The sequence below is a fragment of the Hakea prostrata genome, chromosome 11 (assembly GCF_041222555.1).
Source record: "Hakea prostrata isolate BN-2017 chromosome 11, UWA_Hpros_2, whole genome shotgun sequence".
Taxonomy (NCBI): Eukaryota; Viridiplantae; Streptophyta; class Magnoliopsida; order Proteales; family Proteaceae; genus Hakea; species Hakea prostrata.
The window spans coordinates 21,295,850-21,311,614 of record NC_142610.1 but is presented as its reverse complement, the minus strand read 5'-3'; the positions used below and the strand labels follow the sequence as shown (position 1 = coordinate 21,311,614).

The following is a 15,765-nucleotide window of genomic DNA, read 5'->3' as shown; positions in this document are numbered from 1 at the left end:
TGTGTGAGAAGCATATCTACTTTGTGCTAGATCTCTGGAGAGACTGCTTCAGCAACTCTCAACTTTGAGATCTACCACATGAATAATGAGTCTTGATTCTTCCCTTGGTTATAGGCCTTTTAGAACACCCACTTATGTTTTTCAAAATAGTGGACATGCTCAATAAAGTTAGTTATCATTGGTAAAATACTGAAATCTATTTGAAACTTCTTGATTTTTTTTTTTCATTTTGAATGTTCATTAGATTTATGTGGACCTTGTTGGCATGAAAAGAATCATGAAGCAAGTGTGTCCTCGATGCCATTGTATCGTGAAGCAACTAACCACCCTAGCTCTTCATGAACCTATAGATCCAAAATATTGCCTTTTAAATTGTTGAGAGAAAAGGCTAAATAGTTAATCTTATGGTTTGTCTCAATTTATCTTAATGGATTTTGTCCAACAGTAATCCAACAGATCTTATCAAAAAATCCAGAAGTTTATTAAGGACATTATATTTCTGCAACCAAGGTTCCCCTGAAAAATTAATTTCAATAAAATTGTCTTCCCACTGTTGTTGCAACAACTGCTTTGAAGGCTCATAGCCGAGGTTTAAAGTATCAGTATCGAGTAGTGTATCATAAATCGAATTCGCACTATTTACCGTACATGGGTGAATTTCATGTGGATACCATATGCCGTTACCAAAATCTAAAAAGACATCAAGCCCATCACTAACATCATTCAAAGACCTGAACCTGCAAATTATGTCGGTCTCTTTTCTCCTGAAAAACCGATATCAACAATTTCATTTGTTTTTCTACGGTAGTTTTTAAGGGGTTGTATGGTACATTCACAGTATATACTTATTTTGTGTTGTCAAAATCTTGAATGACAAATCGGTTTAAAAAAATATAGTGAACCGGACGTTTGGAACACATTTTGCTTGTGCAATGCGGGCCACGAGGAACACTTGACGGGGAGTGGGGTATTGATGTAATTTGACCTAATGACATTAAAAAGACAAAAACAGCCTTCCCAAATCACTCTTCCTTATGCAACCTCGCGGTTGCGAAGCCGTAAGCCCTGACCAAGGACTCTCTCGTATCTCTCCTTCACTCTCGCCGTCTATCTCTCTGCAAACGAAGTCGTGAGCTCCAACGAAAGCCGTCTATCTCTCTGCAACCGAAGCCGTAAGCTACCTCATTCGTTGAGTACAGAGAAGTCTTCACCAATTTCAGGTTCGTTATCCACTCGTTCGAGTTCCATTTTAATTTTATTTGGATGCTCGTTGGAGAAATTAGATCATGGACTTGAATCGTGTGATTGTTTTCATGTTTTGATTTTAACTCTGGTTTGTCTCATCAGCGACTCTCTGGTTTCCACTTCTTCATCTTCTTCACCCACGACTTGAGGTAATTCTGATTTTTTGGCTCTGCTTACACTTTTTTTTTGTGTGAAGCACCAGCTATATTTTTAGCTAAATTTTGCTTCTTTCTATTTCTGTTATTTGTTTCTTTGGCATATGGTTCGTTTCAGTTACTAATTGTTTATTTATTAGATTCTCAGTTGGTTCTATCATTCGTTTTCTCTAATATCTGGTTTATATCTTCTCTTTTGTTTTTCACTGACTAAACCCAGCAAAAGTGTATGTTTACTGAACTTTTCTCTTTCCTGGTTGGAGTCTGGTATAGAGTCATAAGCTTAGAATCCATGTGCAACCGTTTATGCACTTCCCATCCTTGACCTTTTGTTGGATTCTCTCTGTGGCTACAATATTATCGTGGAGCTGTCAACTGTTGTTGCTGTGCTGTGGCAGCAACAATCAGCCTCTTCTGATTATCAAAACCATATTGATGAAATGTATGAAACTTTGGGACTATTCATTCATGAAGGGCACATGAGAAAAGGGAGACAGGCAGCAGGTGATAGGGGGACAACCAATATGCATATGGCAGCAGCCCTTACTTGGGCAGGGAATGTTGGGCAGGTGTAAGGCCAGGATTGAGGGAGTGAGTAGAGTTGATCAGAGAGGACTGTTTTAGGGAAGAGAGGAAGGAAGAATAAGGGAGTTTTTGCTGTGTAAGTTTTAGGGCTAGAAGGTCTTGCAGGGGAGGGGAGCTCTCGGGTGATGTTCTCAGGGATTAAGCTGTAGTTGCTGTTGATTGGTTTTGGATACAATGGAATGCGGTGCTTTGTTTTATTGTTTATCAAGGAAATGAATGAAATTCAGGCATTGTTTCTATTGAAATCTGCTGTTTCGGGTGTATGAATATTAAGTATTGCTGCTGTTTTATCTTGCCATTGCCTGGTGTTGATGTGTGTTTCTGTGATCGAATAGGTTGCTGTAATCCAGGGTCAGGGTCTTAATAACCTTCAACTTTCTTGATATGTGAGTAAACCCGATTGAAAAGAGGATTATTCATGTTTGTTTACTTCACTTGTTTATTAGTTTCGACAATCATAAAAACAATGAATTTTGTTTTCTTTGAATTTGGTAGTGCTCTAAGATGGGGAGAGTTTCAAAGAAAGCTAAACAAGCAGATGGTTTACCTGAGAAAAAAAGACGACTGGAGCACAATATCTCTGTTTCAGAGGATGAAAGTATTTCAGAAGTTGAAATGGTTGTTTTGACATACATAATTTTTTTAGCTGTATTTGTGTCATTGCATCCTCTCGTGGATTTTACCAATTTGAAGCTGTGTTATGTAGGAGGAGGAACAGGAACAGGAAGAACCAAACAATCTACAGGATGCTGAAATGAATGGATTTTCAGATGATGAGGGTGACTCGGAATATGAAACTGTTGTTTTCCTTATCTGAAGTGGCTTCTTCCTATTATTGTTATTGTTTTCACTTCAATGCTGACCAATTCTGGTTTTCCCATATTGAAGGCAGAGGATGAGGAGCAAGAACAAGAGGAAGAAGGCGAGCAGGAGGAAGACCATGGGAGCCAGCAGAATGCTGAGATGGAAGAACTTGAAAATGAGTATTCAAATCTTCGTAACCAGCAGCTGTAAGATTTCTTACTGATTGAATATCATTATTTTGAAGAAGGTAACAGATACTCGTTGTACAGGAGCATCCATAGGCTGTTCATTATTTTAGCCTTGTAGATATGCTACTATAGTGCAGTAACATGTAATATTAATGCTTTTGTACCAGAACCATAATAGGTTTAATCCAAGGCAGGATAAAATTAAAATCCTCTGGTGAACAAGAAAGAGAACAATGGAATCTCTAATTGGTAGGAAGAGGATGATAAGGTCTCAAAGTTAACATTGAAGAAAGGGAGCAATGGGACTCAAGACTAGGAGACAATAACCTTCTGAAGTACCAAATGGGTCGAAGACTTTTCTTGCGAATGGATTGTACACTTTTCTTGAATGTAGGATAGATACCAAACACAAGACACAATCAGAAACAAGAAAAAAGAGATTGGTCAGCCTTTAGTGTTTTAAACACCCTAGATTTTCCTCAGAACGATGATGGGTCTCCTCTTGCAGGTGCTGCTGTTGATGATGTGCACGTGCGGCAATGAATGTGATGCTGCAATCTTGAGAAATCAATGTGAACAATCTTTTGGAAGTCCCAGCAACCTTGTAGAATTTTTGAGATTGATTGGAGTGAACTAGGGTTTGGAACCAATAAACAACAGAAGGGGATGGGGAATGTGTTAAGTACCTGAATGAGGTTACTTAACAAGGTGGAATAACTCAAGAAGAAAAACGAGACTTTGAATAAAAGTTGAATAAGAAACAATATAATCTACCAGCAGTAGGTGATTCCTACGGCTACCCAAGAGCAATGGCTCTCACATAAACTTCTCTCTATATCCTTTCTACTCATCCTCCCCCCTATTTATAGCAATTACATTCCTATCGAATTAATTAACAAAATCAGCCTACTTCGAGTAGGACTCTTCAAAAGAAACCTAACTGTAATGTAACTCTAACCTAGATGTATTATGACTCTTGACTCTCTAAATCTAATTCTAATAACCTTAACGCAGAAGGACTCTTCATGCTTCAAATTTGCCGATCGCTTGAATGCACTAGGACTCTGCTGAAAATGACAGGACTCTCTTCACTCTTCAAACTGTTAATCGTTTCCTTGGGAGTGCTTTCCTTGTCGAATATAGACTCTTGATATCAGGGGCTTATCAATACTCCCCTCCAAAAGTTTCACCTTGTCCTCAAGGTGAAAATCTGGAAAGTGGGACCGTATTTCAGCATAAGATTCCCAAGTATTTTCACAAGGCGGCAAATCCTTTCCATTGAATCAAAACCTCCAAAGAACCCTTGAGTAGAGAAACGAATGTTGAGCAAGGCTTCGGGTGTGAGCTGCAACTCGCCATTTCCCCGCAAACAAGTTGGAAGCGGCTGCGGCTTAATGTGCTGCCCAAAGGCTCGCTTCAACTCGTGAAACGTGAAACACCGGGTGGATCCGTGAATCATCGTGAAACGTAGACGATAGGCGACTGGGTCCCACCGGCTCAATGATCCGGTACGGCCCATAGTAGCGATGGCTGAGTTTCTCATTGGGCCGTTTGGCGAGTTTCTGGAAGCGATAAGGTTGTAGCTTAAGAAAAACTTCATCCCCCACTTGATAATGCACTTCCCTACGCTTTGAATCCGCGGAATTGCACATCCTATCTTGGGCCACCCGCAGATTTGTTTTGAGATCCTCCAACACCTGATTGCGCTTTCGGAGGAACACATCAACCTCATCCACTTTAGATCGACCATCCTCCCAACACAGAAGAGAGGGGGGGTCTCGTCCATACACAACCTGAAAGGGAGTCATTTTTGTGGCTGAATGAAACGTCGTATTGAACCAATATTCGGCCCACGGTAACCAATTAATCCAGTCTTTCGGTTGGCGAGCGCAAAAACATCGTAGGTAAATTTCAAGGCTGCGATTTACCACCTCTGTTTGACCATACGTTTGAGGATGGTAGGCACTGCTGAACTTGAGGTTGGTACCCGCTAATTTAAAAAGCTCCATCCAAAAATTACTAAGGAAGACAGGATCTCGATCGGAGACGATGGTTCGAGGGAACCCATGCAAGTGGATAACCTCCTTGCTGAACGAGATAGCCACATCCTTGGCGGAATAAGGGTGTGAAAGAGCGATGAAATGCGCGTATTTGGATAGCCGGTCAACTACAACAAGCACGGTATCTCCACTCTTAGTCCTGGGTAACCCACCAATAAAATCCATGCTAATGTCTTCCCAAATGCGATCTGGAATTGGTAGTGGTTGAAGGAGTCCAGCGGGTTTCATGGCTTGATATTTACTGCGCTGACAAGCATCACAACTAGCCACAAATTCGAGGACAAGCAGCCTTCATTCCTACCCAAGATACCACAAATGCTAATCGCTGTAAGTCCTCAAAAACCCCGAATGCCCACCGAATGGGGTAGAATGATACTCGAAAGTAATTTGGGAATTAATGGTGACCCATCGGGGATGACTAACCGATTCTTATAGAGTAAGGTGCCCTTTTGAAGCCGGTAGTCGGGGTAGTCCTGGGATCCCTTCAAAGAAGGCTTGAACGATCTTCCGGTAACGGTCCGAGGCGTGTACCGCTGTATCTAGTCCCTCACTTTCCCCGCCAAGTTGCTGTTGTCATCGAATAAAGTCGCTTATCATCCTCGCGACCTTCGCGAGAGAGCATCGGCGGCTTTGTTTTCGCTACCCTGACGATACAATATCTCAAAATCAAATCCCAAAAGTTTCAAGACCCACTTTTGTTGATCAAGAGCCACAATGCGTTGTTCCAAAGAAATATTTCAGACTTTTCTGATCCGTTCGTACTTTGAAATGTCTCCCCATCAAGTAATGACGCCATTTTTGAATGGCAAGTACTATTGCCATTAGTTCTTTCTCATAGACAGACTTGGTTTGTGCGCGAGGGGACAACACTTGGCTCCAAAGAGGCAATGGGATGGCCCTCTTGCATCAAAACCGCACCCAGCCCAAAACCCGAAGCATCGCTCTCTACCAAAAACTCTTTCGTGAAATCTGGCGTCACCAATACTGGAACGGTTGTCATGGCTGTCTTGAGGGCATTAAACGCCGTCATTGCCTCGTTACCCCACTGAAATGCATCTTTCTTCAATAAGTTTGTGAGTGGAGCGGCAATTTTACCATAATTTCGGACGAATCTGCGGTAATATCCGGTTAATCCTAAAAACCCTCGCAAGGCTTTAAGATTGGCGAGTTGGGGCCACTCCACCATGCACTTAATCTTCCGTGGGTCCGCCGTGACTCCGTCTTTAGATATGATATGTCCTAAATACTCCAAAGTAGCAACCCCAAACATGCATTTTTTTCGGTTGACTACAAGGTGGTGCTGTGTGAGAAGTATAAAGGTGGTTCGCAAATGGGCCACATGTTCCTCCATGGTCTTGCTATACACCAAAATATCGTCAAAGAACACCAAAATAAATTTTCGCAAGTGTTCTCGAAATACCTCATGCATTAGTGATTGAAATGTGGCTGGAGCATTCGAGAGCCCAAACGGCATCACCAGGAACTCGTAATGCCCATTATGTGTACGAAAAGCCGTCTTTTCTTCATCACCTTCCGTCATTCTAATTTGGTGGTATCTTGCTTTCAAATCAAGCTTGGTAAACACTGTGGCTCCGCCTAGCTCATCCAACAGTTCGTCAATTGCAGGAATGGGAAACTTGTCAGGAACTGTGAGTTTATTCAGGGCACGATAGTCCACGCGTAAACGCCATCCGCCATCCTTCTTTCGAACCAACAAGATCTGGATCAAGTAAGGACTCACTAGGTCGTACCAATCCTGCTGTTAACATTTCCTGTACCAATCTTTCGACCTCGTTCTTTTGAGAATGTGGGTAACGATAGGGTCGAATATTAGGTGGGTTACTCCTCTCGGCTAACCGTATCTGGTGGTCTTGCTTCCTTCTTTGCGGCAGTTCAGTTGGTTCAGCAAATAATTGAGCAAAGTCGGTTAATAAATGTGACACCTGTCGTACTCTCTTGTACCTCTATATCGTCTCCGACGGGATGCCGAGGTTGTAGCCGTATCCATCACCACCGCTTGAACCGATCGTAGCACACTCTTCAATGTTGTTTCTAATCGCAGCAAGGTTGGATCCCCATTTAGTTTCACGGGTCGTCCCTGCCACTCAAAGCTCATGGTTCTCAAGCGCCAATTACTGCGTACTTCCCCTAGTGTCTGCAGCCATTCTACGCCCAAGATTATATCAATGCTACCCAAATTGAAAGGGTAAAAATTTTGCACAAAGACCTCGCCGCCTAGCTGAATCGGAATCTGTCGACAAATCCCCGTACCTTTGCTAATCGTCCCATCGCCCAAAGCAACCTGAAATTTTGTTTTCTGGATTTCCAATCCCAACGGCTCCACCAACTCTTGAGCGACGAAATTGTGCGTTGCTCCACAATCGATCAGAATGATGACTTCATAGCCATTTATTTGTCCCGTTAGTTTCAGTGTGTGTGGTGAATCGATCCCCACCAAAGAGGTATGCGAGAGTTCCGTCTCAAGCACCGGCTCCATATCGTCATCATTGATCACTCCTTCCGCTGCTGCAACTTCTGGACTATCATCGTCGTGGAGTAACAGCAACCTTAGTTGCTTCAGAGGGCATCGATGGCCTTTGGAGTATGGGCCGTCACACCTGAAACATACCCCTTTGTCCATTTTATCTTTGATTTCTTCCTGGGATAACCAACGTGAGCGTCCTGAGCTCCCCGTCGCAGCTGTAGTTGCAGGTCGAGATTGTGAAGAGGAAGACGCGGGTTCACTTATTTGGTTTGGCCGAACTGAACCGTTAAAGCTTTGGTTCATTCCGGTTCCCTGAACCGTATTGGTTCCTTTAATATTGGTGTTGGGTGGGCTGAAGTTAATAACACGTGAGGTTAGATTTTGGGCTGATTGAGTGGGCTGGGCCAAAAGAGGTTTCTTATTTTTCCCCACTCCATTTTTGTCCTCCACGGCTTGGGCCAGGTCCATTATTTGGCCCAAATTGGTGAGCCCAAATAATCGAACTTCAGCCCTTACTTCTTCATTTAAACCAGCGAAAAACACCCCCTTCAACCATTCTCCATCTACCGCTCCGGCTGCTGCTGCTAATTTCTCAAACCCTTCTCTATATGCTGCAAACGTTCCACTTTGCTTGTGATTAATCAATGCTTCTTGGGGAGTCTTCAGCTGTGCTGAGTTAAATCGATAGATCATTGATTCTTTCAAGTTTCTCCATGATGACAATGGCTGCTGCAGTTCTCGGAAGCGTATCCATCCTAGTGCTGCACCTTCAAAACAAAGGGTTGCAGTTCTGAGTTTCTCTTCATCGCTGAGTTTGTACAGATCAAAGTACCTTTCAGCTCGTGCGATCCATCCCATCGGATCTTCCCCCGTGAAAATTGGCATCTCAAGATGTCTAGGAAGGAAGTCTCTCGGTTTCTCTGGTTCGATCGTACGCTTGCTGTAATCTGGAACTCCATCGGTTCTAGTCACCTCCGGCATTAAGGTATGCATCTCTGCTGATTTTCCTTGCGATAACATGAACCTTAATTCATCTCTAAACTCATCATTGGCCTTTTCTCCTTTCTCTATGTTTTGTGCTAGGAGTCCCACTTGACCTTGAATCTCTTTCACGATACTTTCCAATTCCTCTACCCTCTGCTCCATTCGACTCTTGACCATTCCCCTAGAATCGATGGCTCTGATGCCAATTTGTTAAGTACCTGAATGAGGTTACTTAACAAGGTGGAATAACTCAAGAAGAAAAACGAGACTTTGAATAAAAGTTGAATAAGAAACAATATAATCTACCAGCAGTAGGTGATTCCTACGGCTACCCAAGAGCAATGGCTCTCACATAAACTTCTCTCTATATCCTTTCTACTCATCCTCCCCCCTATTTATAGCAATTACATTCCTATCGAATTAATTAACAAAATCAGCCTACTTCGAGTAGGACTCTTCAAAAGAAACCTAACTGTAATGTAACTCTAACCTAGATGTATTATGACTCTTGACTCTCTAAATCTAATTCTAATAACCTTAACGCAGAAGGACTCTTCATGCTTCAAATTTGCCAGTCGCCTGAATGCACTAGGACTCTGCTGAAAATGACAGGACTCTCTTCACTCTTCAAACTGTCAATCGTTTCCTTGGGAGTGCTTTCCTTGTCGAATATAGACTCTTGATATCAGGGGCTTATCAGAATGGAATGGGTATCTCACCCATCCTCTCTCAGGATTTCAACAATACTTTCAATGAATTTTCATTCATTCATGTGTGGAAAAAGCTGTTACATTTACATAGCCTTAATGGCTGAGTAAATTAGTAACTAAATTTTAACTAAGACTCTCAACGAATCTTGGATTCCCCAATTAGGATGACTACTCGGTTAAGAAATTAATTGAATTACTACTTAAAATAGAAACTATCATCAACAACCACGATTTTACTGCTGATTTATGGTAATCTGTACATTTACTGTGCTTCTTGTCTGTGTCATTATTGTTTCTTGTTTCGAGTACAGCCTAGATACATACAGTAGCATTGCTTAAAATTTTGACTTGCATTGTTGAGGCTTGGTCTTGAGGTAATGATTGACAACCAGCTTCGTAGAATGGGATTGTACAAAGCAAAAACAGTAGCTTCCTTTGCGGGAATATTTTAATGCATGAATGTATAAGTGCATGATTTCTAGGTTGTCAAATATTTAAAGTTTCAAACCCTGGTAGTTGACACCTTGATGCTCAGCTCAAGTAAGTGACATCTGTACAATTTTTTATATTTATAATAAACAATCATTGTGGTTCGTAATAATGAACTGAGTGAGTTTCAAAGGCAACTATACCAACAGATGTTACTCAATATGTTCATACCCACTTTCTAAATTCTTTTCTTCAAATAGGTCAACGATATACTAGAAGTGCTGTAGTTGGGATTTAGTTCCCTTTTTCGACTGATGAGTTGATCACTTTTGATTCTCATAATACAAATCATGTTCCTTTTAAGTGTATGTATTTTCTTCCTATTTTTTTTATTCAGGGATCTTTTGAAGAATTTGAAGCACCATAAGGATGATGATCTTCTGAAAGGCCAGGCTGTGAAGAATCAGAAGGTGTGGATCAACCTAGCCAACTGATAGTTACTCATCAAATTTACTCTTAATCATGATGTAACATGATATTTTTCAATGATGTACATCTTTGCCTTTCAAATGCTTTTATGCATTTGTTGGCTACTCGCTATAATTTGGTTTGTGGTTCTTGATTAGTAGTTTCATTTATTTGTATTATTACAGATTGTGTAGCCACTGACATCAATCTATACTTACATGCTTTTTTTTTTTTTTTGGTAGAAATTATGCTTGCTGCTTTGCTAATATTATTCTACTTGTTTCTTTCTCCCAAGATTCTCTGGGACAAAGCACTCGAGTTAAGGTTTTTGCTGCAGAAAGCATTCTCAAGTTCAAATAAACTCCCACAGGTTTGCCTTGGTTGCTACCTGTAAACTTAGGACTTCCAACATTGATTTTGTATTAAATGATTGCTTTATATTGTAACATTGTTGTTATTGAATGATTGAAAACTTCTTAGGAGCCTCTTAGATCTTCATTCATTGCAACAAATAAAGCAGTCGACGAAGCATATTCAGAACTTATAACGTCATCAAACCAGACTTTGGATTCTTTGCTGCAACTCCAGGAGGTAGGACTCTTTCAGGCATTGATGTCAGTTGCTTCTTCATAGATTTTGAGTATTTTTGTGGTCAGTAGATGCACCTACTATTATGTAAAGTTATCATCAGCATTGCCAATTTAGAGATTCGACAACCAGGGGTCTTGGCCTGTTTGTGCGATGGCTGAACCCCAAAAGCATGTTTAATTTTATTTAGGATAAGTGGTGTTACATGAATGTGTATTGAATCTATTGATAATGATTAAGACTGCAAATGCAATGAAAATGGATATTGTTAAATCCTAACAAAAGCCAAGTGAGGCAATATTTGTTTGTTTAAGTAGTGATATAAAAGGAGTCAAAGGACATGGTAAAACAAAAATTCTGAGGCTGAAGGACCAAGGAAGTGCAAAATTTTATGTTTGAAGACTTGAATGAGTTCTGTTTTTGGAAGAGAATCTCATAAAATATAATAATATGATAGAATAGAAGGGCATACCCAGTTCATAAGGCTTTCACAATTGTGGGTTCTAGGAATAGTGCATGTAGCCTTGCCCCTCTTTTGCGAAGAGACTTTAAAAAATGTGGACTCAAAACCTGTGACTGCTTGATCAGAATGGAGCGACCTTATCATTGCTACCAAGCTTTCTATAATATACTATAGTTTCTTTTTTTATTCCTTTTAGTAATTTGTCAAGACATCACTTAGGTTCCACCTTGGGGACAAGAGATTTTTTTTGGGGGGGGGGGGTTGGAAAGGAAACTAAATGCCTACTCTTTTTGTGTTGGTGATATCTAGTGAAATTTCTTTGAGTCTTTCCTGTTCATATTTTGCTGCTATCTTGATGGCTTTCCTTTTATTTGTTTATTTTTACAGGCATTACTTGAGAAGAATCCTGCCATTGGTGAAGGTGCAAATGGTATGGCATCATGTATTTCTTGTATGATGCTTAATGTTTTGTGTTTATGAGTCTTTCCGTAATTCCAGGCTAATTGATGCAGTACAGCCTTGGACTGTCTGAGGAGACATGAATGAATCTAGTTTTATTTCCTACTTTGTAATTATAATTGATGACAAATCCACATCTTCAATTTGTTGGTTTTTCATACTAAATCTTTATGTTACGGTAGACACACAATCAGGAACCAGTGGCTACGATCCAAGCCAGCGCAACATTGGTCTTGTTATGTTCCCCTATTTGGCAGTAACTGTTGGAAACATTTTCTGTGGATTTTTAGAGGATGGGATCCGTGATTTTAGATATGACAGTGTACCCCCACCCACCACCACGAAAAAAGAAAAAGAAAAACCACCCCACGTACAAACGTTATTGTGGTCCGGTTGTTTTTATCCTCAATGAGAGTTTGCTTTATCATCTGTGAGAAACATTATTGTGGTCTGTTTGTTCTATCCTGTAGGAGAAAAGTAGTGTTCTATATTTTATAAGTTCTATGTATGCAGAAATGCTGATATTATCTGTTTCTACATGGGGATATTGAAATTATGTGTTCTTTATCAAGGGAACATCAAGGGTTCTTCAAAAGATAATGCTGAAGCATCTAAGAATTTGGATCTGGAGAAGGACGCCGAATGGTCGCAGATATATCAAATGCATTTGAGGTAATGTGCTCACTTACTGGATGCTTATTCTTCCAATCTTTCATTTTGTGCTTATCTAAGCCATTTTGTTAATCACAACTTTTAGGGAGGAACGTATACAAAGTCTAGCATTCCTCTTTTGATTTGGAAGTTGGTTTCAATTTGTTGGTTCAACTAGCTTTAGATGGGTTGACTGGCAAAATAGGATTCATGTAGTCAATCGCATTTAGATTGGAGAAGGCTTGGTCTAGTTGGCCTGAGTTATATTTTGGTTGTCCATTACTACCACAAACCTTGTCTATTTTAGTTGCAGTAGTACAAATGCATCAGTGATTCTTCCTAGCTTATTTCTAGTGCTATTTACACTGTTTCACTCCTGCACACCTTCATCATACTATATTATTTGTTTTTTGTGACTTGCAGAATAGCTCCATTTAGAAACAAGTCAATAGATAAATGGCAGAGAAAGACTGAAGTTGCAACTGGTGCGGCTGCTTTTAAAGGGAACCTAAAAGCTTTTAATCAGGTACATCTCAAAGGCTGGCTTATGCATGGTATTCATGAACTGCAAGACTTACCCTTTTACTGAACTAGAAGACTTAACCTTTTACTATACCTGGGTGCAGAATATTAGCGAACAGGTTGCTGATTATATAAGGAACCCAAGTAAAATGCTAAAGAGCATGCAATTACATAGGTCAACAGTGGGTGTCGTGGGATCTGTAAGTCTTCTATGGTACCAGCTGTTCGTATCATGTTCTACCTTCAAATTTTTAACCATGCGTGATTACTTGATTGTGGCTCTTGCAGGCTCCTGAGGCAGAACCCAATGTTAAGGAAAAGGTTGACTCATCTTACTTCAGTGTACTTAAGTTCTTTTTTTTTTTTTTTTTTTTTTTTTTTTTTTTAAATTTAATTTGGTGCCTCTTATGATTTGAGGTTGTTCTAAAGAGTAGATGAAAGGATAGCTTCTGTTAAAAAAGAGAGAGAGATCAACCTGCGCCTTTGATTTTAGACCACCGGCAGCGCAGAACGAACTAATCTGTGACCGGCAAGTTTTCCAAAACGGAACTGAATTGAATTGTTAGTTAAAAAAAAATGCTTGCCAGAGAAAGAATGTCGATTTTCCCACGTAGTTCGTCGGTCAAACCCACGATTCTATTCTCATAGTACAAACCGACGATTCTATTCTTAGAGTAAAAAAAGAGGAAAGAAAGAAAGAAGAGGGATAGCTTGTGCAGTTGTATAAGTGAGTTGTCAGTTTTGTTTGTCTATAAACATTCTGACATTGAGGGGAAATTGAGAAGCTTGAACTTCGCAAAATGGTCAATGCTCAGTGGTGTTAGAACAAAAACTGAAATTGGGGTAGCAACGCTAACTTTTAGCCATTTATCCATTCATGATGGCATCCTGATCCCGGAGTCCAAAAGAAGATGAAATACTTGAGGCAACCAACTGACATTCCCAGGCATTTCATATTGAGTTCCAATTTCCCTTTAAGAACTCATAATGCTTGAATGTATTTTTATGTTGCTCTATTTTTGTTCTGCTTTTATTTATGGTTTATAGATTTGCATAAATTGATGAATACTCTTGTCGTCCTATCTTGTGCAACCATGACATTTGTTTATTTTAATTTTTACCGTCTTTAGGATGTAACTGTGGATGGAGACCCTGAGCTTTTGGATGATTCTGAGTTCTATCAGCAGCTCCTAAAGGAATTCTTTGAGTCAGTCGATGAGAACTCATCTGGTATGCCTTTTCTCTTGCTACTTTCCTTTCTTTGAGAATTCTTTCCCCATGTACCAGTTATGTTGGTTTGAGTAATAATGTGGCTGGGGGAAGGTCTCCTACAACAGTGTGAGAAGCCATTTTCAGAATATCTCCCATGCTCTGTTAAAAGCCGTTGTGTATATGGGAACTTTTTAATATGTAACCGAGAGACAATTCAATGAAATTGAGTCAATTCAGTGAAACTATTGAATTGTGGAAGTATCATAAGTTCAGTTGTTGAATGGTCTCCTATAAAATCTCGAGGTTGGGATGTCTGGATGTTTCCTCGGGGGTTGTTTCAGACATGTCCAGAATTGATGATGTGTTGCCATAATAGATAGTTGGTCAAGGCACGAATGAAGCACTAGTTTGAAAACTACAATTGTTTTTACTTTTCTACAGAGACTGCTTTCTATGCTTTGAAGAGATTGCAAACCAAGAAGCGCAAGATTGTAGATAGGCGTGCTTCAAAGAGTCGTAAGATCAGGTTATCACGCTGCTGACTATGCTGGCTTCACCACATGGATACCTTAATAAGTTTTTTTCAAGTCTTTTCAGGGAGTTTCTAAAATATTCTATTGTTTTTTCCAATGATGTAGGTATCAGGTTCATGAAAAGATTCTCAACTTCATGGCTCCTGAACCTATCAACCAGCCCGCAATGGCACCAAAATTGTTTGAGAACTTGTTTGGCTTGAAAAGCCAACAGAGTGCATCTGTGGCCTAGTCTGCTTGTCTGGGGTGGATGAAGTGAAGCTGATCAATTTTGGGTTTTGTAACCTTACAATGTTATCCGAATCGAGCTCGAAGCATGCTGGAGGTCTCTAGAGCAGTTGACTATTTTACAGCAAAAGCTGGTGCTATGGCTGATGGAAGATGCTTCTGCTCACTACAGAGATACTACCTGCCAAATTATTGATGCATGGATTTCTGTTTTTAGATGTATTTCGTGCCATCAGTAACTAGGGTTTAAATTTGTAACACTAGTCAATCTTACCCTTTGGATGCAATGTATTATGTGACTGATCACTGATCAGTTTCTTTTCTATCATTTTGCCTGGTCTTATAATGTATTCCTATCCTGATTAATATGATATCCATTCAAAATTTTAAGATTTCGTGACATCTTTTATTTATGGGTGACTCAGCAGTTGGCGATTCTGAGGTAAGCTTATGTCTCAGTCTACAGCAGCTACCTGATTTATTATTATTTAAGAAAGGCATAAACAATACCAATATCAGAATAATTTTCTTTTTAAGGGTATTTTTGTCTTTTTGAAAAACTTAACCGAAATTTTTTTTCTATATAAGGGGTTTGATTGATAAATTGGACTTTTGAGTTACAGTTCTGGTTCAGTAGAGCCCAAGGATTCCATTTCAATTTACACTTCAATCTCAGGTTCTGGAAAGCCACTTTCACTTGCCTCTTCCTTCAGATTGATCCATGGTGGCTTTGTTCTAACCCTAATCCCATTGACACTGATCGCATTTGTTGGAAATTTACAGATGAAATCTGGGAATTCTTCTACAACAAGTCACGTTCTTTCAATTTTTTCTAAAAAGGCTGTCACCAATCATTTCGCATCAGGTTGCATCCACTGAAATTGCTTGGAAATGTGCAGTACCTACAGTGAACAATGGTCGAGATTGAAATTTCGACTATTTATTTTCAAAAAGTATGTTTTCACACTTTTGAGAAACGGACGGTCGAGATCGAAA

General features: G+C 40.0%; 1 protein-coding gene across 1 annotated transcript; it reads left to right on the top strand.

Moving 5' to 3' along the window:
* The first annotated feature begins 1,041 nt into the window (after positions 1-1,041).
* LOC149000826 (uncharacterized) lies at positions 1,042-15,200 on the top strand. The gene is made up of 17 exons (XM_089139629.1): positions 1,042-1,220; positions 1,348-1,394; positions 2,321-2,371; positions 2,481-2,603; positions 2,692-2,784; positions 2,874-2,995; positions 10,043-10,115; positions 10,409-10,483; positions 10,594-10,704; positions 11,552-11,594; positions 12,196-12,295; positions 12,698-12,800; positions 12,901-12,996; positions 13,085-13,117; positions 13,927-14,026; positions 14,450-14,534; positions 14,647-15,200. The coding sequence occupies exons 4-17, from the start codon at positions 2,490-2,492 to the stop codon at positions 14,771-14,773; spliced, it is 1,275 nt and encodes a 424-aa protein (XP_088995755.1). The 5' UTR covers positions 1,042-1,220; positions 1,348-1,394; positions 2,321-2,371; positions 2,481-2,489; the 3' UTR covers positions 14,774-15,200.
* Positions 15,201-15,765: the final 565 nt, after the last annotated feature.